The 25036-nt window shown below is 40.2% G+C and overlaps 1 protein-coding gene across 5 annotated transcripts in view; it reads right to left on the minus strand.

Moving 5' to 3' along the window:
* SPIN1 (spindlin 1) overlaps positions 1 to 25036 on the minus strand; it is a 92313-nt gene that overhangs the window by 22005 nt on the left and 45272 nt on the right. For all 5 annotated transcript variants that reach the window (XM_074395550.1, XM_074395552.1, XM_039474922.2 and 2 more), the window contains one exon: positions 10285 to 10333. In XM_074395550.1, coding sequence (XP_074251651.1) covers positions 10285 to 10333 — 49 coding nt within the window. The remainder of the gene's footprint in view (positions 1 to 10284; positions 10334 to 25036) is intronic.

Here is a 25036-nt window from a genome sequence, read left to right on the forward strand (position 1 = left end):
ATTTTATTTATTTATTTATTTATTCATTATTTGAGACGGAGTCTTGCTCTGTCGCCAGGTTGGAGTACAGTGGCATGAAATCAGCTCATTGCAACCTCCATCTCCCGGGTTCAAGTGATTCTCCTGGTTCAGCCTCCCAAGTAGCTGGGACTACAGGCGCGTGCCACCATGCCTGTCTAATTTTTGTATATTTAGTAGAGATGGCATTTCACCATGTTGGCCAGGATGGTCTTGATCTCTTGACCTTGTGATCCTCCAGCTTTGGCCTCCCAAAGTGCTGGGATTACAGGCGTGAGCCACCATGCCCAGTCTCTACCCTTGATTTTCAATGAAACAAACATAAACTTGACATATATGACAGCAGAATTTTTACTTGTCGCTGTTCCCTCCTACACTTGTTAGCAGCATTCCTCTGTAAATGGGAATTATCTGCAGTTGCTCCTGATAATGTCTAGAATCGCATTTCAGAATAAACAGCTTTAATATTAGACACCTCCAACGAGCAAAAAAGGTCTACTCCCTTTGGGCATTACACAACGGGCTCGCATCTGGCCTGAAGTCCTCCTCAAACTGGACCCAGGGTCCTTTAATTCTGAGGATGCATATTCTTCCCTTCTGAACTGATTTTATTTCCTCATCTTATTTTAAAAAGTTAGCTTTTGCTGTGGTAAATCATACTATGAGTCTCATATTTAACATTTTGTTCTGTTATATACTTGTCTTCCGTTTTCTTTTCCTCACTTTCCTCTCTTCCTTTATCAGTACAGCTAGAATAATAGTTTCTTTTCACTAAATAAAGCTTCTAGTGCAAATGATGCATCCTACTTATAGTCTTCCAGCAATTACCTTTAACTTTCCAAACATCATAACTAAACTCTCATTTTTCTATTAAAATCTATGATTAATCAAAACCTATACTTTTCACCCCCTATCCAAAGCAACACCAACACCAAACAAAAATCCTTAAAATAAAGACTTAAAACCTTACCTGGCTAATTCTACTGTATTGCTGAAATGTAGGCTTTTGTTCCAAATTGTTATTTTTCGTTTTGCTACCTTTTTTTTTTTTTTTTTTTGAGAGAGAGTTTTGCTTTGTCACCAGGCGCCAGGCTGGAGTGCAGTGGTGCAATCTCAGCTCACTGCAACCTCCACCTCCGGGGTTCAAGCATTTCTCCTGCCTCAGCCTCCCAAGTAGCTGCGACCACAGGCATGTGCCACCATACCCAGCTAACTTTTGTATTTTAGTAGAGACAGGGTTTCACCATCTTGGCCAGGAAGGTCTCAATCTCTTGACCTCATGATTCTCCCGCCTCGGCCTCCCAAAGAGCTAGGATTACAGGCATGAGTCACTGTGCCCGGCCCATTTTGCTACTATCTTAATAGTAACTTTTCAAAATGCTGCATTATTTAGAAACAAGAAAGGCTTTTTGCTCAATATTTTCACGTTTTCTTCTCACATATATTCTGTCCTCTTAGATACATCCTCTGGTAATTCTTTGAGATAAAGTTCAGAAATATGAACTTGCTAGATTCTTGTAAGCCTCAAAATATTATTTTTGTCCTCATCCCTGAATTGCCTATGCATACAAATCAGTTTCAAAATCTTTTCCCCTCAGTACTTTGAGAGAAAATTTTTTTTTTCCTTTAATCATCTAGAATTACAGACGACAGAAGTCAATCTGATTCTTGTTCTTTTGAGGGGCAATTCTCTCTTCAAGGTGTTTTATTTTATTTTTTTTTTTGAGAGACAGAGTCTCACTTAGTCACCCAGGCTGGAGTGTAGTGGCGCAATCTCGGCTCACTGCTACCTCCACCTCCCAGAATTACGTGAGTAATTCTCGTGCCTCAACTTCCCAAGTAGCTGGGATTACACGTGTGCACCACCATACCCAGCTGATTTTTGCATTTTTAGTAGAGACAGGGTTTTGCCATATTGGTCAGGCTGGCTCAAACTCCTGTCCTCAAGTGATCTGCCCCAGCTCAGTCTCCCAAAGTGCTGGGTCTTCAAGGTGTTTTAGAATTTTCTTTGTTCCCAGATTCTAAAATGTCAGGAAGACCTGTGACATGTGTTTTTAATTATCCCTCACAAGAACTTGGTCAATCTGAAGAGACCAAAGGAAAATTATCACTCATATGCAGTCTGGATTATTCTTCTCCTTCACCCCCTTTTGGAATCTCATTAGACAAATGCTAGCACTTCTAGATCAATCCTCCGTGATTCGACTGTCCTCTCATACTTTTCATCTTGAAGAAATCTTTAGTTCAACTGTTAGTGAATTAAGTAAACTCGACTTTCAGCCTATTACATAACTCGCATAGTATTTTAAATGTCTAAAAACTGGTTGTTTCATTGTCATCTTTTTTTTTTTTTTTTTTTTGAGACGGAGTTTCGCTCTCGTTACCCAGGCTGGAGTGCAATGGCGCGATCTCGGCTCACCACAGCCTCTGCCTCCTGGGCTCAGGCAATTCTCCTGCCTCAGCCTCCTAAGTAGCTGGGATTACAGGCACGCGCCACCACGCCCAGCTAGTTTTTTGTATTTTTAGTAGAGACGGGGTTTCACTATGTTGACCAAGATGGTCTCGATCTCTCGACCTCGTGATCCACCCGCCTCGGCCTCCCAAAGTGCTGGGATTACAGGCTTGAGCCACCGCGCCCGGCCTGTCATCGTATCTTGAATGGTTTTTCTTTTTAATGAACATGCTTTCTGATATCTGAAGACAAGTTTCATTTCTTTCCTGATTCTTCCAGGAACTCATTACAATCAGTTCTTCTCTGTTTCCTACACATACATAGTGACTGTCTTTTATGTGTTTAGTGCTCTAAGATGTCTCATGATTCTTGGTGTCAGTATTTGTAGATATAAGTCAAGATGAAGTGCCATCTGCACATACAATGTATGTCCTCAGCTCAAGTCAGACTCTCTGGCCTCTGAGTAGTAAATGCAGGTTCTGATAACAGAAGCCATGACCCTGGTAGCTGCACAGAGGCTAAGAAGTGACAGGTATCTTTAAGGCAAGAAGAGGTAAGCTGAGCATCTTCTGTTCCAGGGACAATTCTGTACAATTACTCTTCTTCCCTTATTTTGGTGACTGTACCCAAGCCCCTACTATCTCTGATCCTGGCAGCATTCTCGATCTAATTTGATTATTTACTTTTTGGCACCAGAGTTCCTTAGTGGACTCTTGATATAAATTTGTTCCTATCTGCTTAAGATCTAGAAATTTCTTAGTGTTCTGGTCTGCCAGCAGGATGATCTTTCCATATTAACGATAACAAAAACTTAGAATTTTGATGATTTCAATGTAAATTGTGATGAAGTACTATTTTCTACCTCTGTATAAAATGAATAAAACCTTTCTAGCGATTAGTTTGGCAGTATCTGTCCAAAGCCTTACCATTTGGAGTTTCCATTGTTCCAGTGAGTCCATATCTACAAATTTATCAGAAGAAAATAATATGCACAAAGATACTGCTAATAGGAGAAACTAAACATAAAATGTTTACTAACCAGCCCCAATAATTAAAAAGTTCAGAGTATATATCTCTATGATAAAATAACTATATACATATTAAAATCCTGAAAAAGAATTTAATTTTAAAGAAACGGGGTCTTGCTATGTTGCCCAAATTGTCCTCAAACTCCTCAGCTCAAAGAGGAGTTTCCAAACCCCTCTTGCTTCAGCCTCCCAAGTAGCTGGAACTACATACGGATGCCTGCCACCATGCCCAGCTAATGTTTTATTTTTTGTAGAGACAGGGTCTCAATGTGTTGCCCAGGCTTGTCTCAAACTCCTGGGCTCAAGCAGTCCTCCCACTTTGGCCCCCCAAACTGCTGGGGTTACAGGTGTGAACCACTGCACCCAGTCTCAGAAAAATTTTAAAAACCCAGAAGTGCATAAAATATGACCACATGAAAAATTTTTATACGCAATCATTATAGGTTTGTAGGAAAAAGTTTTTAACAATATACGTTAAATTATTAACAGACAATCTCTGGGTGACAGCATTATAAATAAGTTTTCTTCCTCTGTGTTTACCTGTTTTCAAAATTTTCTACAACTTAAGTATTTCAGTTTTGTAGCCACATAAAACTCAATTTTAAATTACTGCTATATTAATGCAATGTGTATACTAATTCACCAAGAAATTATATATAAAAACAGATTTACTTTTTTTTTTTTTTTTGAGACAGTGTTTTGTTCTTGTTACCCAGGCTGGAGTGCAATGGCGCGATCTCGGCTCACCGCAACCTCCGCCTCCTGGGTTCAGGCAATTCTCCTGCCTCAGCCTCCTGAGTAGCTGGGACTACAGGCACGCGCCACCATGCCCAGCTAATTTTTCGTATTTTTAGTAGAGACGGGGTTTCACCATGTGGACCAGGATGGTCTCGCTCTCTTGACTTCATGATCCACCCGCCTCGGCCTCCCAAAGTGCTGGGATTACAGGCTTGAGCCACCGCGCCCGGCAAGATTTACATATTTCAAGGATAGCAATTCCTACATTAATTTGTATTGCCTTTTTGTGGTTCAAGAGCAAGTCTTCTTTCAGAATGTAATTTTACTATTTCCAAAAGAAGAATTAAAGAATATCTGTTACAGATACTATTTCTGTCCAATTTACTTAATAACTAAATTTGACTGAAAAGGCAAAGGAAACAAAGGTAATTTCCCCCTGAAGGCAAAAAAAAAACAAGTAATCAGAATAACATACTACTTGTTAAAATTACTGGGCCTTGAATGCACAAGCTGCTCAGTAGCCAAAGTTCACAAGTATAAGTGTTTAAACAAACCTAGACTGTGTTCACTACTAAGAGTACTGAAGTATGGAAGCTGTTTTATTTCAGTTCTTCCAACTAGTACTTACTTCAAGACAGGTTTAGATACACTAAGAATATCTGATATTTGGCAAAATGTAAATTACTGAAGCTAGGTGAGGAATGCCAAGACTTACGATATACTACTCTGTATTTTTGTGTATATTTAAAATTTCCCAAAGTAAAAGGTTATTTTTATATTGAACAAGTTCCAAGAAATTTTAATTTCTAATCACCTACTAGGAAGTCTAAAAAAAAAAAAAATCAGGAAAAACAATAATAAAAGTTAAAGCCTATTTACATGAGTTGAAATAGAGTATATAAAAGCAAACTATTAGGAATTACTGGAAAGGGAATAAAATGAAAACAAACACCCTTTGGTTATCTCTGGATCATTCAGAATATCCCCAATAAAGAGTGATTAGCAACTCCAATGTGATTTAAAATGAAAGTTTTTTTGAATATAGTGATTTTGATTTAAAAACTCTCTGAAAATACGTATTTCTAAAAGCCCTTCAATCTCTTATAATTTCTCGGGAAAGAGTCTAAAATATTCTTAGCTCTCATTTACCAGTTAGTAACATCCCCTCACAGAGCAATACTGTAAAGCAAATACCAAGATACTTCATTCAACCTGGGACATCTTGAAATGCAGCCACAATTAAACATCTATAACCTCTTTTCTTGTTTCATAACTCCAGAAGCTATTTCTTGAAACAAATAATTCAAGAACAAAATAAAGTGATCAAAAGGTATTTAGCATCATTAGAGATAAACGGGTATCTGTGTAATGGCTAAAAAGAACTTTTCTTGTAGTCTGAATTTGAGTAAATGGTAAACAATTACACAGCACTGCAACCACCTTACATTGCTATAGTTTTGTGTGCTAATTTCCAAACACAATTTAACTTAGTTCTCCAATGTGCTTACTATATCATTCCAAAAATGATTTAGGCTAGTGCTTCTCAAACTTCAGCATGCATCTGAATCACCTGGAGAGCCTCTAATGAGATTCCCCAGACCAGCCCCCAAAGCCTCTTGGATTCAGCAGCCTGAAGAGAGGAACCAAAGAATTTCTAGAAGTTCCCAACTGCTGAATTGATGCTGCAGCCAATCCACGAACCATACCTTGGGTAGCACTGATTTAGAACGAACACTATGTCTTCGTGTTCCCAAAAAAAAAAACAACTGAGATTGTAGGAAACATTATGTATGTACTCTGCTCAACACTTCAAAGAAGTTCTGAAAGCACTATTTACTCTGTGCTGACATCTTGTGTTGAAAAACCTTTTTAGGAATGCAAAAGGCTTACTGGGGGGCAGGGGGAAGGGGAAGAAAAAAAAGAAATTAAATGAAAGGAAAGAAAAAAAAAGACTTTTCATCTTTTTACCTAGACTTAGACTCCCTTAACGGCTTGAATTAACTCCTATTCCTAATCAGTACTTAAATATCTAATCTTGGTAGTCAGTATTTACAGACATAATATATGTTAAATTTTCAACAATCACAATTCTACCTCATACCTGTAAATGCCTGTCATACGCTGTATGCTAGGTTGTAAGGACTAATTACTGATACTCTTGGTCTATTTGGTATTGTTATAAAGCAATTCTCTTACCCTGGGCTACAGATTTTAGAAGAAAAGACTGGCTAAATCAAAATAATTGTCTTTTTGCAAGATGCACATCAGAGAGGGAAAAAACCTGCTTTGCTGGTAACTGTTAGTCAATAAAAGTTCTATACCAAGTACTGTCATTTTTCAGATTAAACTGTCAACAGTAAAAAGAAGATAGACCCCAAAAAAGTCATTTCTCCATCTACATTAGTATGGTTCCTTTCATTACTCTGTCTACACACTGTACACTCTGGAAATAGCAGAGATGTCCATGGCAAACATTCAAACAGCTTCAGGGCCTCCAAGTGCTACTCTCATGACTGGCATGAAAGACTTACTGCAAGGTGATTAGAAAGCATTCAATGTTCTGACCAACTTATGACTGTCAACACCATGGTGCACCAAGAATTACCCAGTCTTCATGTCGACAACTGAAATAACCAATTTCTGAGATGAGAAAACAAAACGTGCAGTTCAGTAACTATGGCGTGGTAGTTAATAACATGGGCTCTAGAATCAGACCATCCTATTTGAGTCCTAGCTCAATCACCTACTTACTGGCTACACGACCTTGGACAAGTTACTTGATACCCCCATGCATCAGTTCCCTCACCTGTAATAAAAGGTTCGGAGTTCCTATGTGACAGGGCCATCGTGAAAACTGCATAAGAACACCCCAGGGACGAGGAGTACAAAGACATTCTTTGTCAGTGACTAGTATTTCTGTCTTATAAAACGGAAGGAAAAAAAAATCCCTGGAAATCCCTCTACTTACTGTATAGTAGATTCTAGTCTACTTTCTAAATCTAAGTTAGTGAAAAATATACCAAAGCCCAATCACCTGTTTCAACAATAGCGTGGAATGGAAATTGATTCCCTATTCAAATTGCAGGAGCAGGGAAGGGAACTTACATTTTAAAACTGAAGCAAAGAACCACTAGGAAGAAATTTGTCTCAGACATCCCTCCAACTATATTCTCCCTCCAAGATGTACTTTTAGGCCAGCCATGGTGGCTCACGCCTATAATCCCAGCACTTTGGGAGGCCTAGGCAGGTGGATCACTTGAGGTCAGGAGTTAGCGATCAGCCTGGCCAACACAGTGAAACCCTGTCTATACTAAAAATACAAAAATTAGCTGGGCGTGCTGGGGCACGCCTGTAGTCTCAGCTACTTGGGAAGCTGAGGCAGGAGAATCAGCTGAACCCAGGAGGTGGAGACTGCAGTGAACCGAGATTGCACCACTGCACTCCAGCCTGAGCAACAGAGCAAGACTCCATCTAAAAAAAAAAAAAAAAAAAAAAAAAAAAAAAAGGCGGGGGGAACCTTTAATGCAAATATTTTTCCAAATCATAGCCAGCCCAGAAAGGGGTATCCACCAGTCTGACCCAAACACTTCGAGGTGCTCAGCCTATAGGAAAAAAACAAACTTACTTCTATTTTCTCACAAAACAGAAACTATAGAATGTTTCCTGCGTGGTCTCAGTACTTCACACCAGACTCCTTAAACCTTCTTCCCAACACCTTCAGGGACATGCGCTATTGCTCACTCAGTGCAGTTCTGTGACTTTTCCCTCAAACAACCAGAGGTTCTTTCTCAGCACCCCCTGTACTGATTTGGGAAGAGACAGAAGGGGTGGCCATCATCACAGAGACCCAGTGTCAAGCCAGATGGCCCTTACTCCTTACAACTTCTGTGAGTCAGAAGCGGAGAAAGTGAAGGGAAGAAGGATACTATAGTTTTGTTTTTTTATATTTGGTTTCCATAAAAATTGCATTATAGAAAGGAATCTATGCTAAAAAGCTTCCAATCTCATCGTTCTAGTCCAATACCTTGATTTTAGAAAGGACTAAGCCAACCTCAGACACATTAAGGAACTTCCACAGGCCTAACAGCCGAACTCCATCAGGCTTCCTAACTCTAAGACCAGCACCTGGGAGAGCCTCTTCAAAGCTCCATAAAGCCATCCCTGCTCACTCCATGTGAAAGACAATAATAATCATCATTCGTGAATGTGGAAACTTGTGTTTCAGCCTTTCCTTCTATCCATCTTCAGATTTGCATTGAGAACAGGAAAATGGGACTGACAACTTTTCCTTTCAATTTCTCCCTTTTGCTAGACAGTAATGTGCTCAAGGCTTCCAGTCTTCAAGACAGGTATGTATGCCTGTGAAGGCACTAAATCAAGGTCCCCAAATGTGGAACACAGAGAATGAGAGATTCTTTCAGTTACTATACATATGAACTTCAGGTAGGTGCTTGTTTCTTATGCTTTAGGGAATCAAACCTATGAATTAATGAATAGTATTGCTTATTAGGATAAGGCACACGGAATCTTCTTGCACAAAACCCAATTAATAACCCAAAAGCCCCATTAATATCTGAAATCCAAAGTAAATGAACTTTTAATCACAGATGATTAGAAAATATGGAAAAATGATTAGGATGCATATTAACATTCTAAAAGCCTTTAACTTAATTTGCAAAATCTATTTTGAATGTACTGTTCTGGTCTTGCAAAGTTAAGGTTTAACTTGCCTTTGTCCCCACTGTATTTCAGTTTTTCATCATTACCTAATATTTACAGCTTATATTTGTTTTTATTGTTACGTTCTATTTGCAGCAAGACGTGGCTTACCATTTATGGTAATGACATGATAATGAACAGAAACATATCACTGGATATGGCAAAACCATGAAGGTGATTAGCACATGGATAAAATTTGAGAAACCATTAAACCTCAGAGAAACAAGAACATACATAGCTTACTTTCACATTTTTACTTTACAGGCAGTTTCTTAAGCTAAATATTACAAATATTTACATTATGTATCACATACACATTTTGGAGATTTTTGTTTGGTCCAATCACTAACAATTACTGAAGGGCATGCCTATTTATCCGCCCTTCCGTGACAGCCAAGAGGCCTCTCAACCGCTTCAGCTATTACAGTGTGGTGGCTAAGAAGCATATAATTTCAATATAAATATTTTGGGGGAAAATGTTTTAAGGAGTGTCTTCTCCTTATTTAATAATCTATGATTAAGAAGCGTCTTACAATCAGAACAGATTGTTCAAGTGACATTTCCAGTTTGTAGTGGCAAAGTTATCAGTAGAGGGTAGTTGTAAAATCTATTGTACATAATAAAGTAAAAGTGGATATTATAATTGAAGATATTAATAGAATCTTTATTTTCTTTTTTGGATGTAACTATGTCACAAACAAAGAAAAATTTAGGGAAAAAGGTGGATTCTGTAAGCTGGTATCTACAGAATTTAGGATTGAGAGCACACTTGTCAGTTTAAATACATGGTTATTGCACTGTCTTTTAACATGGATATGCTTTCCTTAAATTCATAAGCTTTTCCTTCATTTAAAAATGCTCTAAAGCAGTAAGCGTGTGACAGCATCCTAGGCAGGCCCTCCCAGCATAAGACACAGTCTCTGCCCAAAAAGAGCTCCTTGTCAAACAGTGAACCAAGACCAGGAGAGGAAGCCTGCATACCAGGGCCACACAGTCATTCCAAGGAGAGAAGAGGGAGAGGTTCGCCACACACCTGCCACACGTGCCAGAACGGTTTTCCTTCCACTGGCCCAGTTCCCATTCAACTGGAGAAAAATCATGTCCCAAAGGCTTTTAATGGTTACAGGTAGACCTGGCACACTTCAGCCAGACCAAGGAAAAGGGAAGGGAAAGAGAAGATGACTAGATACTATTCCTCATCGCACACTACATCTTCTGTGAGCTAGGAGGCCCTCGATCAGAAGGGAGGGGGCCTTACCTAGGTGATCTTATATGCTGTGTACAAAGGTCACAAAACACTATCTAGAATCAGGTTTCAGAACTGCTTACTTGTGGGACGTCCTCTTCTTCATCATGTTGGCAGATACTCCAGCATGGCCTGGAAGAGAGATGAGTACACAGTCAACGAAAACCAGATATAAAAATACCTCATAACTCAGGAAAATCTTAACTTCTGCAAAACTGCTATACAGAACATGAAAAGAAAATACGCCATTACCAGCAAACATGTAAGAAAGCTATTTGTTTACTGAACTTTTACAAGGGAGATAAACAAAAGAGATTCTTGAAAGACAATAATAGAGGCAACAGTTCTCTACCCACTCAAATTAGCCATGAAAGCACAAAACCAGAACTGAATGGACAAGAGCTACAAGAAAAACTAAGTGTCAGCCTGGCCTGGAGGCTCATGCCTGTAATCCCAGCACTCTGGAAGGCCAAGGCAGGAAGACTGGTTGAAGCCAGGAGTTTGAGACCAGCTTGGGTAACACAGCAAGACCTTGTCACCACAAAAAAATAATGAACCAGGCGTAGTGGTGTGCGCCTGTGGTCCCAGCCACTCAGGAGGCTGAGGTGGAATGAGCGCTTGAGCCCAGGAGGTTTAGGCTGCTGTAAACTGTTTGTGCCACTGCAGTCCAGCCTGGGTGACAGAGAAAGACTTGTCTCAAAAAACAAAAGCAAACAAACAAAAAACCTAACTGGGCACAGTGGGTCACGCCCATAATCTAAACACTTTGAAAGGCGGCCAAGTATGGTAGATCACTTGAGGTCAGGAGTTTGAGATCATCCTGGCCAAGATGGAGAAACCCTGTCTCTCCTAAAAATACAAAAATCAGTCAGACATGGTGGAGTATGCCTGTCATCTCAGCTACTTGGGAGGCTAAGGTGGGAGGATCACTTGAACCCAGAAGGCAGAGGTTGCAGTGAGCCAACATCGCACCACTGCACTCCAGCCTGGGCAACAGAGTAAGACTCTGTCTCAAAAAATAAAATAAAAATTTAAAAGACCAAAAGACCAAAACAAGACTAAGTGACAATCCTAGCCATAAAGTCCTAAATGGTACAGAACTGTCTTGCTGTCATAAACAACTGAAAAACAGGATGAAATATATGAAACACCTGGTTTTAGACACTGGGCAATAGGCAGCACAAGTCTGTGGGACGTGGGAGCAGAAAACAAAGGAACCGTGCACAGGCCCGGACCTCACTCCTGGCAATGGTACATGAAGGGGGAACCCAGAACACCATCTTTTTACCATGTCGTAAGTCAGTGGGTTGGCTGGAATTTGTGGAAAACTCAAAAAGTCTGCATTTGGGGGAGCATGTCTTAAGTCTTTGACTGCACACAGATCTGCACATAATTCTGAGAAGTTACAAAGGGGTATAGTTGTTCAGATCCCATCGCCACCTCTTAACACTTGGGGAAATCAATAAAGATGTCAAAAGATGGCCCTAACATGGAAATGTGAGGAAGCCTAGAACAAAAGCTCAGCACCTGCTTGCCAAAATAGACTCCAACACTCTGTAAAAGGGCATCAACAAAGTCCCAACACTCAACAACACGAGATTACAAACGTTCAATAACAACAAAAATTATTAGACATGAAAAAGGCAGCAGATTGTAACCCCATAATCAAATAGGCTATGAATGAAATAAAGTATTTAGCATGCAAGGACATTAAGAGAACATCAATACATATGTTCAAAAATTTAAAGGAAAATACAAAAACTTAACATACAAAAATGGAAAATATAAAGGAAACAAATAAATTAGTGAAAAATACATGATCTGAAATTAAAAATTCACTGAATGTGAGATAAAAAGATCAGTGACTTTGTCACACAGCAATACAAACTACCCAAAATAGCACAGAAAGAAAAATCTGGAACAAAACAATGAACATAACCTCGGTGACCTTTACAACAGTATCAACTAGCCTAACACACAGGAAAGTGGAATCAAAGGCAAAGAGAGAGAAGTGAGGGGAAAATATAATGACAGAAAGTTGTCTAGATGTGATAAAAAGCGTGTAACAACAGAGCTAATAAGCTCAACAAAGCCAAAGAAAGACCAAAAACAAAGAAAACCAGACCAAGGCACTTCTTCATCAAATTTCTAAAAACTATTGATACAAATAGATTTTTTTAAATACCTAAAGAAGATACATTAAAAATTGGAAAAAAAAAATAATAAAACTGGCTCCAAAATTGATGTCAGAAACCATATTAAGCCTGAAGACAGTGGAATAAATCTTTAAGGTGCTTAAAAAAAAAATAAGGCCAGGCGCAGTGGCTCACACCTGTAATCCCAGCACTTTGGGAGACAGAGGCAGGCAGATCACAAGGTCAGGAGATCAAGACTATCCTGGCCAACATGGTGAAACCCCATCTCTACAAAAAATACAAAAATTAACTGGGCATGGGGGAGCATGCCTGTAATCCCAGCTACTCAGGAAGCTGAGGCAGGAAAATTGCTTGAACCGGGACCCGAGAGGTGAAGGTTGTAGTGAGCCAAGATCACGACACAGCACTCCAGCCCAGGCTACAGAGTGAGACTCCGTCTCCAAAAAATTTAAAAAATAAAAATAAAAGCAAACTGGGCTGGGCACAGTAGTTCATGCCTGTAATCCCAGCACTTCGGACGGCCGAGGGGGGCAGACCACCTGAGGTCAGGAGTTTGAGACCAGCCTGGCTAACATGGCAAAATCCCGTTTCTACTACAAATACAAAAAATTAGCAAGGTGTGGTGGTGCACCTGTAATCCCAGTTTCTCAGGAGGCTAAGGCAGGAGAACCAGAACTGCTTGAATCTGGGAGGCAGAGGCTGCAGTGACCCAAGATCACGCTGTTGCTGGGCAACAAGAGCAAAACCCCATCTCAAAATTAAAAAAAAAAAAAAAGGCCAATCAATTTACCTATGAACTTAAACCATCCAGCAAAAAATACCTTCCACCTGCAACACATCTGATAATTAAACTAAATAGAAATAGTCTACTAAATAGAAATAGTCTAACTGTCCCAATTAAGACTATTATCAGACAGATTAGCTTCAAGACAAACAATATTACCACAAATCAAAAGAACAATTCAAAATGCTAAAAGAATGAAAGAGTGAATTAATTAAAAAGCCATAATAATCTTATATCCATATGAACTCAATTACAGAGAATGGAAATACATGAAGCAAAAACTGACAGAATTAAAGACAAAGACACATCCATAATTATACTTAATTATACAACTCTCCTCTCTCAGAGTTGATGCAACAAGTGCATAGGAAAATCAGAAAGCTATGTCATGAATATGGCAACACCAAAAAAAAAAAAAATAGAAAAATTTTAAAAAGAAAATCAAAAGCAAAACAGAAGACCTGAACACCCAACCTTACTTAGTTGACATTTAAAGAATACTAAACTATTAATGCCAAAATACAGTTTTCCGAGTTCACCTGGAAACATTCGCTCAGATACATCGTCTTTCTGAGTCATACAGGTCTCAGGCCGGGCATGGTGGCTCACACCTGTAATCTCAGCACTTCACGAGGCTGAGGCAGGTGGATAGCTTGAGATAAGGAGTTTGAGACCAGCCTGGCCAACATGGTGAAACCTCATCTCTACCAAAAATACAGGGTAAAAATAAAAAAAACAGGCATGATGTTAGCTGCCTGCAATTCCAGCTAAGGTAAGAGAATTGCTTGGACCCGAGAGGCAGAGGTTGCAGTGAGCCAGTATTGCGCCACTGCAATCTTGTAGTCGCACTCCAGCCCAGAGTCAGACTCCACCTAAGAACAATAAAATAATAATAATACAAGTCTCAATACATTTAAGGCAATCTGAAATCAAACAAAAGCTTATTGTTCCACCTTGGAGACAAAAACAGGGAGATGGGCCTGACTTGCAAGAACCGCTCAGCCCTCTTGACCCAGCACGTTCACATGCACTGCGACGTGGACAGAAGCTCGCCGACGGCTAATGGGTGAAGAATTAAGTATATGATGGCCCCAAACAGTGAAGACAAGACAGAGACTAGAAGCAGGAGCAAGTCTACCTGATGCGTCCCTGGAGCACGTCTGGGCTTGGAGCAGACAAGCATGAAGGCGGTTAAGAAATGGAGAAAAAGAAGTAAAAGCAAAAAGTCTTTCAAGATCTGCTGGAATTGCACCACGTGTCAAGAACGCTTTTCCACTCCTCAACACACACACAACCCCACACTGGATGTACTGAGTGCTGGGTTCTAGGAAAGGGTGCCTCAAATGCTAAACATTGCCCTATGCCCCCACAGAGTCAACCTTCCCATTTAGAAGAAATGGAACTTGCTATTTATCAGTCAAGAAAAGGTAAGCGATTCATAATCAAAGAACCCTTTAATCTTAAACAGGAATGGACAATCAACAGCCACAGTCTGAGAAAAACGAAAGCAAGCAGCACCACTTTCCCTGAAATGATCTGAGAACTAAAATGATTATAAACTGGCATCTTCAAGGAAACTGGAGATATTATAACAACAGAATGGGAACAAGAGGCTATGAAAGGGGAAAGCAGCTCCTGAAAAGTAAAAAATGAATAACGATAACCAGGCACGTAAAAAGCTTGGAAGTTAACCAATTCGTCCTAACAAAAAGCTAAACAAACTAAAAAATCAGTAACTTCTTAGACTGATCAGGGAATTGAAGTCACCAAACAACTGCCCCCAAAACTGGAGAGACAGGCAGAGGTAGAGAATCACAAGTGATTAGATCAGAAACCTCCACAGGAACCAGGGCCATGGGGAGGAAACCGAAACTGCAACTGACCCTGCTGGAGGGTCAGCATGGACAGGTCTGACAGAAACTCCAGGGGTTGGGGGCTCTCTTACAAGGACCCCACACTTTCCTTAAATTTTCCTCTACAAGCTAGAGAAGCTGGTCAAGCCATCCTGTCCAACAAGGGGCACGGGTAGGGAGACTGGGAAGCACAAGCGAAGGTCACAACTGAGGTGTACAAGCTGATGAAGACTGGCACATAATCGTAGGACTACAGACTGCTTCCCCTCCCCAGTATACCTTACCAAAGACTGATTACCACAGCTCCTCTTACCCAGACATCATGTGTACCTTTCAACAAGAAATCACAGGCTTATGAAAATGTAAAAAGGAATTCTAAGAGACAAAACAAGCATGAGAACCAGACTCAAATAGGCAGGAGGTTGGAATTACCAGACCAGGAATTTAAATGAACTATGATTAATATGCTAAATAATAGCATATTATTCAGCTATTATTTAGCATATTAATCATAGTTAATTTCTAACAAATAAGGTAGACAACATGAAAGAATAGATGGACAATATATACAGAGACGGAACTTCTAAGAATCAAAAAAATACTATGGATAAACACTTTAACAGAAATGAAGAATGCCTTTCACAGACTTGACAGGATTAAGCAAAATACCTCTGAGCTTGAGAACATCTTAATACAAACTTCCAAAACGGAAAAGCAGAAAGAAACACCCCAGAATATTAAGAACTATGAGACAAGTGCAAAAGGCAAAACTTACACATTATGAAAATTCAAGCAGGAAGAGAAAGAAAAGAATAGATGCAATGTGAAGCAAACACTGAGAATTTCCCAGAAATTAATAACAGACACCAAACCATGAATCCAGGAAGCTCAGAGGACACTAAGCCAAATAAATGCCTGAAAAACACTACACCTAGGAATATCAAATATTCAAACTGCAGAAAATCAAAGGAAAAGAAAAGAAATCTTGGCCAGGCGCGGTGACTCACGCCTGTAACCCCAGCACTTTGGGAGGTCGAGGTGGTTGGATCACTTGAGGTCAGCAGTTTGAGACGAGCCTGGCCAACAAGGTGAAACCCCGTCTCTACTAAAACACAAAAATTAGCCAGGCATGGTGACACGTGCCTGTAATCCCAACTGCTCCAGAGGCTGAAGCAGGAGAACTGCTTGAACCCAGGAGGTGGAGGGTGGAGTGAGCTAAAATCAGGCCACTGCACTCCAGCCTGGGTGACAGAGCAAGATTCTGTCAGAAAGGGAAAAAGGAAAAGGGAAAAGAAAGGCATCTTGAAAGAAAACTTCTCCTCAGAAACCATGCAAAGAAAGAAGATAGTAGAGGAAATTATCTAAAGTGTTGAGAGGAAAAAACTACTATCCTATAGTTTTATAGCCTACAGAATTATACTTCAAAGGGAAGGAGAAATAAGACTTCCCCAGGCAAACAAAAAGGGACAAAATTTGTCGCCTGCAGACCTGCCTTGTAAGGAATGTTAAAAAGGAGATCTTGGCCGGGCGCGGTGGCTCAAGCCTGTAATCCCAGCACTTTGGGAGACCGAGGCGGGTGGATCACAAGGTCAAGAGATCGAGACCATCCTGGTCAACATGGTGAAACCCCGTCTCTACTAAAAATACAAAAAAAGTAGCTGGGCATGGTGGCGCGTGCCTGTAATCCCAGCTACTCAGGAGGCTGAGGCAGGAGAATTGCCTGAACCCAGGAGGCGGAGGTTGCGGTGAACTGAGATCGCGCCATTGCACTCCAGCCTGGGTAACAAGAGCGAAACTCCGTCTCAAAAAAAAAAAAAAAAGGAGATCTTTAGAAAGATGGAAAATACAGCCAGGCTTGGTGGTGGGCACTGGTAATCCTAGCTACTCAGGAGGCAGAGGTTGCAGTGAGCCAAGATCACACCGCTGCACAGATGGGCGACAGAGCAAGACTCCATCTCAAAAAGAAAAAAAAAAAAAAAAAGAAAAACATAGGTCAGAAGGGAAGAAGATCTATATAAGGGAAGAAGATTAAAGAAGAAATAAAAATAATATAAACACATTTATTTGTTTATTTTTGAGACCGGGTCTCACATTCTTTCACCCTGGCTGGAGCAGTGGTAACATTATGGATCACTGAAACCTCAACCTCCCAAAACTCAAGTGATCCTCCCACCTTAACCTCCCAAGGAGCTGGGACTACAGGAATGCACCATCATGCCAGCCAATTGTTTTCATTTTTTGTAGAGATGGAGTATCACTACATTGCCCAGGGTGGTCTTGAACTCCTGGGCTCAAGTGATCCTCCCAGCTAGGCCTTTCAAAATGCTGGGATTACAGGCATGAGCCACAGCATCCTGGCCTGGCCTATTTTTCTTGTCTTAATTGAGCAACAATGTACGTATACACGCACGCACGAAATGAATGGCAGCAACGACACAACCAGCCTTGAGAGAGGAACTGGGAATTCAGCCATCCTTCGGTATCTGTGAAGGACTAGTCCCAGGACGCCCTTCGACACCAAACTCCATGGATGCTCGTCTCTTATATGAAATGGTGTAGTATTTGCAACTAATCTAGGCACATACCCCCCACCATATGCTTTAAATTGTCTCTAGATTATTAATAATACCAAATACAAAAGCTATGTAAATTGGTGTTATAATGTATCATTTAGGAAAAAAAGACAGTAACGTACATGTTTAGTACAGGCACAATGGTGTTTCTCTGGATATTTTCAGTTTGTGTTTGGTTGAATCTACAGATAGAAAACCCATGGATACAGAAGGCCAACTATATTTTATCATTATAAGGTAGGTGGCACTATCCTTGAAGCAATATAATGTTATTTCAAAGTAGGCTTGGAAAGGGTACTTTTTTTTGTTTGTTTGTTTGTTTGTTTTAAGAAAACAGCAGGGTCGGGGGGCAGAGGAGGGAAAAAGGGAGTAAAAGAGAAAGAAAAGGAGGGAGGGAGAAAGAAAGAGGCCGGACGTGGTGGCTCACGCCTAAAATCCCAGCACTTTCGGAGGCTGAAGCAGATGAATCACTTGAGCACAGGAGTTCAAGACCAGCCCGGCCAACATGGTGAAACCTCGTCTCTTAAAAAAAAAAATTGAGCCGGGCGCGGTGGCTCAAGCCTGTAATCCCAGCACTTTGGGAGGCCGAGGCGGGTGGATCACGAGGTCGAGAGATCGAGACCATCCTGGTCAACATGGTGAAACCCCGTCTCTACTAAAAATACAAAAAATTAGCTGGGCATGGTGGCGCGTGCCTGTAATCCCAGCTACTCAGGAGGCTGAGGCAGGAGAATTGCCTGAACCCAGGAGGCGGAGGTTGTGGTGAGCCGAGATCGTGCCATTTTACTCCAGCCTGGGTAACAAGAGCGAAACTCCATCTCAAAAAAAAAAATTGAAAAATTAGCCAGGCATGGTGGTAGGTGCCTGCAGTCCCAGCTACTGGGGAGACTGAGGTGCGACAACAGCTTGAACCTGGGTGGCAGAGGTTGCAGTGAGCCGATACCACACCACTGCACGCCAGCCTGGGTGATACAGCAAGGCTCCATCCTCCACCCACTCCCCACCCCCCCCCCCAAAAAAAAGGAGAAAGGAAGAGAGAGAAAAAGAGAAGGACAAAGAAATAAAGTAGACTTGAATTACTTGTAAATCTATATTGCAAACTGCAGGGCAATCACTAAAAAAATTTAAGAACTTAAACTGGCTGGGGATGGTGGCTCACACCTGTAATCCCAGCACTTAGGGAGACCCAAGTGGACGAACCACTTGAGCTCAGGAGTCCAAGACCAGCCTTTGTAACATGGTGAAACCCTCTTTTTTTTTTTGAGACAAAGTTTCGCTCTGTCGCTCAGGCTGGAGAGTGCAGTGGCACGATCTCAGCTCACTGCAACCTCCTCCTCCAGGGTTTAAGCGATTCTTCTGCCTCAGCCTCCCAAATAGCTGGGACTACAGGTGCCTGCATCACACCCAGCTAATTTTTTTGTATTTTCAGTAGAGACGGGGTTTCACCATGTTGGCCAGGCTGGCTCTGTCTCTATTTTTAAACATTGAAAAAAATTAGTAAAAATTAAAAACAAAAAATATCCTTGATATGCTAAAAAAGGAAAAAAAAAAGTGGCATCATATAAAATGCTCAGTTCAAACCACAAAAGGCAGAAAAGAGAGGAAGGTGAAAATAGGAAAAAGGAACAAGGGCAAAGAATAGACAACAGTAACACAAATATGATACAATATTACTCCACCTACATAAATAATCATTTTCAATGTTACGGATCTAAATATACTAATTAAAAGACAGACTCAGAGTGGATCAAAAACAAGATGCAACTTTATGCTATATACAAGAAATCCACTTTTAACTATAAAGATACACAGATTTAAAGTAAAAGGATGAAGAAAAGATATAGCTTGCTACCAATAATCAAAGGAAAGTGGAACCTATATTAATCTTAGAGAAAGCAGAGGTTTGGAGGAAGAAAAGTTAGCAAAGATAAAGAGGGGCGTTACATAAAACAAAGGTGTCAATTCTCCAAGAAAACACAACAATCCTTAGCGTGTATGTGCCTAAAAACGGAGCATCAAAATATGTGAGGAAAAAACTAATGAACTATAGGAAGAGATATGTAACTCCACTATAGGTTGAGTATCCCTTATTCAAAATGCTTGGGACCAAAAGTGCTTCACATGTCAAAATATCTACATATACAAAATGAAGTATCTTGGGAATGGGACCCAAGTTTAAACACAAAATTTAGTTATGTTTCATATAAACCTTCTATACTCCCTGAAAGTAATTTTATGTAATATTTTAAATAATTTTGTGCACGAAACAAAGTTTATACTCACTGAAGTATCAGAAAGCAAAGGTGTCACCAGCTCAACCCATGTGGGTATCTGTGTTTGTTATCGTCATCATTCCTAACATTGAATATATAAGCTACCAACAGCAACCATTCTCTTACACTAATTCACATACAAGTTCTTAACAGTAAAAAATATGGCATGCCATTAATACAGTGAAAAAATAATGTGTTCAGGATATCTAAGCCACACAGTAGCAGCACCAGAATATCTGTAACAACTGTTAACAGCAACAACAAACAACAGCTTGCCTTTGCTCTCTACCACAATGCTGTTTTTTTGTGTTTGACTTGTCTTTAAAGTCTCTATTTGTATAAACTGACAAGATTCCTTGTTCTGTTACAAACGGACCCTGCTCTAGTCCTTCAGTAAGCCCATCACACATTTTCCCCATGCGGTCAACAGGCATTTTTTCTTTAGTATTAATGTCATCTTCATCACCCAATTGCGGCATCATGTAAGTTACTCAGAAAGTTTCCGGTTTAAAATATTTCAGATTTTAGGTTTTTGGATTAGGGATGCTCAACCTATATTACAGTTGTGGATTTCAACATCCTTCTATCAATAAAGGCCAGATCCAGAAGGCATAAAATCAGTAAGGATATAGATGAGCTCAACAGCACCATCAAATCCATTTGACTATGAATTTGATCTATGGTCAGATCTATACGCTACTTCGCCCAACAGCAGAATACCACCTCTTCTCAAGTTCACATGGAAAATGTACCAACACAGACAACATTATGAACTATAAAACACAGCTTCACAAATATAAAAGACAACACTATAGTATGCTGTCATACAACAACAGAATGAAACTAGAAATCAGCAACAGAAAGATGGCAGGGAAATCTCAAAATCTCAAAAATGGAGATTAAACAACATATTTCTAAGCACATGGGTCAAAGAAATTCCAAGAGAAATTTAAATATATTTTGAACGAAAATGAAAACATAACTTACCAACATTTGTAGGATGCAGCAAAAGCAGTGCTTACAGAGAAATGTATAGCAATTAATGCATGTATTGGAAAAAAAAAATCTTTCCTTTTTTTTTTTGAGACAGGGTCTCTCTCTGTCACCCAGGCTGGAGTGCAGTGGCATGATCTCAGTGCACTGCAACTTCCGCCTCCCAGGGCTTATGCAATTCTCCTTCCTCAGCCTCCCAGGTAGCTAGGATTACAGGGATGTGTCACCATGCCAAGCTAATTTTTCTATTTTTAGTAGAGACAAGGTTTCACCATGTTGGCCAGGCTGGTCTCAAACTCCTGACCTCAAGTGATCCACTGACCTCGGCCTCTCAAAGTGCTGGGACTACAGGCCTGAACCACCACGCCCAGCCAAGAAAGATCAAAAGTCAATAATCTAAGCTTCTGTCTTAGGAAACTAGAAAAAGAAGAGAATATTAAATCCAAGGTGAAGAGAGAAAAATAAAATTATAAAAATTAGAGCAGAAATCACAACAACTGAAAATCAAAATCAATAGAGAAAGATCAATGAAACAAAAAAGTAGTTGCTTGTGGAAATGCAAAATGGTACAGCCGCTTTGGAAGACAGTTTGGCAATTTCTTCTAAAGTAAACACACATTTAACCATAAAACAGGAGTTGTGCTCCTTGATATTTACCTGAGTTGAAAATATCCTTACACAAAATCTGCACACAGATATATACAGCAGTTTTATTCATTCTGCTGTGTTGCTTCTTTTCTTTTTCTTTTTTAGTTGAGACAGAGTCTCACACTCTGTTGCATAATCAGTGCTCACTGCAGCTTCTCCCTGCTTGGCTCAAGCCATCCTCCTGCCTCAGCCTCCCAAGTAGCTGGGACCACAGGTGTGAGCCACCACACCCCTCTACTGTTTCTATTTTTCATAGAGGAGGGGTTTTGACATGTTGCCCAAGCTGACCTAAAATTCCCAGGCTAAAGAGATCAGCCTGCCTCAACCTCCCAAAGTGCTGAGATTACAGGTATGAGCCGCCACTGCCAGTCTATAGCAGCTTTATTCAACACTGCCAAAACTTGGAAGCAACCAAGATGTTTTTTCAGTAGGTGAATAGATAAATAAACTGGTACATCCAAACAATAAAATATTATTTGGTGCTAAAAAGAAATGAGCTCTCAAGCCATAAAAAGACACAGAGGAAATTCATGTGCACATTAATTACTAAGTGAATGAGTCCAATCTGAAAAAACGCCATGCTGTACGATTCCAACTGTATGTTATTCTGGAAAAGACAAAACTAGGAGACAATAAAAAACCAGCACTTGCCAGGGGTTCGAGGTGAGAGAGAAAAATAACGGGAAAACAAGGGATTTTCAGGGCGGTGAAACCCCAAGAATGAACCTTAATGTAAACTATGGACTTCGGGTGATAATGACTTGCCAATGTAGGTTCATCAACTTTAACAAATATACTACTCTGTGAGATGTGGGGCGGGGATGGGGAGGGTATGCTGCAAATATGAGACGGAAAGGAATATGTGGGAACTCTGTTACTTTCCACTCCATTTTCCTGAGTACCTAAAACTGCTCTAAAAAAATAAAACCCATTATCTCTTTGCAACTTTAAAACTGAATCAAGATTATAAATTTAAAAACTTTTAATCTACACTTACTCTTCTGTCATCAACACTGAGCTATAAAGCCCGGTGCTATGGCACACATCTGTAGTCCCAGCTATTCAGGTAGCTGAAGCCGGAGGATCACCTGAACTCAGGACCTCAAGTCCAGCCTGGGCAACATAGTTAGACCCCATTTCTTTAAAATAAACCAACAAAACTGTGTTAGAAAACAAGAAGACAAGAGAGTAATATCTTCAATATTGAAACAAAATGATTTTAAACCCTGAACTTCATACCTAGCTAAATTATTAACTGACATTATATACATTTCCATACATATATGGGCTAAAATTTTTATTTCATACACATCTTCTCTGGAAGCTATTGAAGGATACCTCTCAAGAAACAAGAAAAGCAACATAAACGTATAGATCTGAGAAACCATAGATATAACCTAGAAGAGAAGACGGTTTCAGTATAACTTAGGTAATGTTACATGTGAATTTTCGGTGCTACAAAAGAAGTAGCACTCAAATATTAATTTTCTCAGCAAGACAATTCACTTCTATAGAAGGGTGCATCTCACAGATGGAGCAATGGAGAGCACACATCTGGTCAAGGGAGGGGAAGGGGTTCTTATTCCTGATGCAGGTAGCCCCTACTGCTGTGTTGTTTCCCTACTGGCCAGGGTTGGGCCACACAGTCTAAACTAATTCCAACTGGCTATTTTTAAAGAGAGCAGGGGAGTGAGCCAGAGTGGTGGGGTGAGTAGTGTGGCAGGAAGGATGGTAATGGAACAGATCAGACCAGGTGATCAGGGTACCGATGTGAACTACTAATTAGAACTGATGGGAAAACTGTTTACGGAAACTAGAGGTAAGGGGGCGCAAAAAAACCAAGAAGTTAAACTTTAAAATGGAGAATTAGATAATAAGAGGGCTGAACATACTGACATACCAATTCTTGGAAGAGAAACTTGGAGTTCACTGTATCTAACAGTAACAGGTTGACAAACGCATACAGATGTAAGTGAAAGACCAGGGACTCAAGAAAGGCTGTTTCCAAGAGACTGACTCTACAAAACAGAAGTGTAAGAAGGTAAATCAGCCCACCACAGATTAAAGGTTAATAAATCTGATGTAAAAAAGCTTATACAAGTAATGAGGAAAAAACAGATGTAATAACAGAAAAAGAAAGGCCAAGTAGACCCTTACAAGCTAAGATCACAAATAAAACTGAACAGAGACACCATTTCTCACCCATAAAACGGACAAAACCACATATTTGACAACAAATGTTCCTGGCAAAACTGTGAGGCAAAAGAAATATTTTACATATCTTAATGCTGGTAAGAGTGCAAAATGGGCTGGGCATCACGGCTCACAAAGCTCAGGAGTTCGAGAACAGCCTGGTCAACACAGTGAAACACTCTCTACAAAAAATACAAAAATAAGCCAGGGATGGTGGCACATGCCTGTAGTCCCAGCTACTTGGAGGCTGAGGTGGGAGAATCACTTGAGTCCGGGAGGTCAAGGCTGCAGTGAACCATGATCATGCCACTGCTTTCCAGCCTGGGCAACAAAGTGAGATTCCATCTCCAAAAAAGAAAAAAGAATGCAAAATAATGGAGTCAATGGAGGGGAGTCTGCTGAGATCTCACAAAATTATCCATGAACTGAAGATTTGACTCAATTCTATTTCCAGAGATTTATCCAGTGACACAACAGCAAGACACATTGACAAAGGTAGTCATCGTAGTTTTTTTTTTTTTTTTTCTCTGAGCCAGAGTCTCACGCTTTCACCCAGGCTGGAGTGCAGTGGTGCGATCTGAGCTCACTGCAACCTCTGCCTCCCTGGTTTAAGTGATTCTCCTGCCTCAGCAGTACCTGGGATTATAGACGCCCACCACCACGCCCAGCTAATTTTTGCATTTTCAGTAGAGGTCGGGTTTCACCATGTTGGAAACTCCTGACCTCAAGTGATCCACCTGCCTCGGTCTCCCAATGTGTTGGGATTACAGGTGTTGAGTACCCTGCCTGGCCCACTGTAGCTATTATCTGTAACAACAGAAGACTAGAAACAACTCACATGTCTAGTAATAATGGATTACCAAATGAATATGGTACAGCCACACAATGGAGTACTATTCATCTGTAAAAAAAACAAGAGCTCTACATACTGCTAAAAAGTGGTGACCCACACACTGCTAAGCAGAAAAAGCAAGTAAAGAGTAAGTCTAGTGGGTACATATTAACTAGATAATGATAACAGTTTGTCACCACAAGTGGAGTTATATCACCCATCCCTGACTTTCCAGTGGAAAAGAGAAAAAAATCCTTTACTATATAGCTTTATTATATCTATCTGTTGAAGAGAATAGAACCATAATTTATGAAATAAACTATTATATGACTAAAACAGTTAAAACTATACTAAAACATAATATGCAAGATAAACAAAATACAACCAAAACTGTTTAACAGAGGCTTACTCAGACATATGTTCCAAAATAAGACCAACTATTTTAAGTGAACTTAGTGTAGATTCGGATGCTCCAATGATAAAGACCAATTTCTGATCCAGCAGCTCATTTGGATTAGAAATTCTAAACC

This window comes from Saimiri boliviensis, chromosome 2, assembly GCF_048565385.1.
Source record: "Saimiri boliviensis isolate mSaiBol1 chromosome 2, mSaiBol1.pri, whole genome shotgun sequence".
Taxonomy (NCBI): domain Eukaryota; kingdom Metazoa; phylum Chordata; class Mammalia; order Primates; family Cebidae; genus Saimiri; species Saimiri boliviensis.